The sequence below is a fragment of the Diaphorina citri genome, unplaced genomic scaffold (genome assembly GCF_000475195.1).
Source record: "Diaphorina citri unplaced genomic scaffold, Diaci psyllid genome assembly version 1.1 scaffold1010, whole genome shotgun sequence".
Classification (NCBI taxonomy): domain Eukaryota; kingdom Metazoa; phylum Arthropoda; class Insecta; order Hemiptera; family Psyllidae; genus Diaphorina; species Diaphorina citri.
The window spans coordinates 116,260-117,504 of record NW_007378440.1 but is presented as its reverse complement, the minus strand read 5'-3'; the positions used below and the strand labels follow the sequence as shown (position 1 = coordinate 117,504).

The following is a 1,245-nucleotide window of genomic DNA, read 5'->3' as shown; positions in this document are numbered from 1 at the left end:
TATTCTATTCTATTCTATTCTACTAGAGAACTAGAAAAGTAAAAAGCTAAAAAGACTTAAAATAGTTGCAATAATTTTCACTGAAAATTCCGGTCGGGGAAAGATGAAGATCGAAAAGGATGGAAATGGTCGGTTTTTTTTTTTACATGCGTTATGTAATTGTAATAGTCCTAAATCAAAATGGACGCGGCACACAAGGGATCAGGAAGAGACCGCCTTAACATAATAATATGTAATTGTAATTGTATTTGTACAGGGCTTGAGGATAGACATAATCTACATGGCCCTAGTTATTTTGTTTCCCCTGTTATGTTCACAGTAAAGGATGACGACACGAATTCACTCTCTCTGACTTTGTCAGTCCGGATTTTACGTCCGTTCCTCAAACTGGAACCTTGCGTTGATGGGTTTCCCCTAATGTCCGGTTTTACTGTCACGTAGGTCCGTAGTCCGGACTTGAAACTTTACTTCTATTCCTTAAATTGGAACCTTGATGAGTTCCCCTAATGTGCGGTTTTACAGTAACCTAAGTCTGGACTTTACCTTCGTTCCTTAAAATTTCAGTTCCGTTGCTTGGTTTCCCCTAATGTCTGGTTTTACAGTCACTGAACCACTGGGTAGACAGCAATAAAATACGACTAATAAAAGACGGTTTTGGTCGTATTTTTCTTTCAGGAACTGAGACGATTTCCCATCTTTTGAAGTTCATTTCCCCTGTTTTGGCTTGGTAGCGCCTGTACGAAACCGTAGGAAATCCGCCATGTTGAATAAGGGAAAGCGTTTCCGTTTCCGAAAGGAAAATACACCTGCCTCGGTGGTGTAGTGGTCAAGGCGCTCGCCTGGTAAACAGGAGGGCGTGGGTTCAATCCCAGCCGAGGTATGGAATTTTATCCTCAATGTAATTTGAGAATTTGACCACAATAATAGTAGTAGCCTACTGCTGGAGTAAAGGGACTTTTCAGTCATTATTCGAGGCAGTATGAATAATAATAATAATAGAATCTTGAGTGGAAGGGTAACCACTAGGCGAGGTTTAGATCGCGGAGGCGTTTTCTACGCACCTAACGCCTAGGTGGATGATAAGGCAGCTATATTATTTTAATATATTTGTTGAGTTGGTGCTGCGGAACGGCTGGCTTTCTTCTATTCTGCTTCCTTCTCTCTTCGTTCAGGAGATAAGACCTTAGCAGTTACAGTTCGCCTCTGTCAACCTATTTTTTTTTCTTTTTTTTTTTTTCAGTCCCT

The 1,245-nt window shown here is 40.6% G+C and overlaps 1 protein-coding gene across 1 annotated transcript in view; it reads left to right on the top strand.

Moving 5' to 3' along the window:
* The window catches only part of LOC103513700 (protein suppressor of forked), a 25,324-nt gene extending 24,879 nt beyond the window's left edge, over positions 1–445 (top strand). The window contains exon 15 of the mRNA XM_026826829.1: positions 320–445. Within this exon, the coding sequence (XP_026682630.1) occupies positions 320–329 (10 nt within the window). The 3' untranslated portion in view covers positions 330–445. The remainder of the gene's footprint in view (positions 1–319) is intronic.
* The last annotated feature ends 800 nt before the right edge of the window (positions 446–1,245 follow it).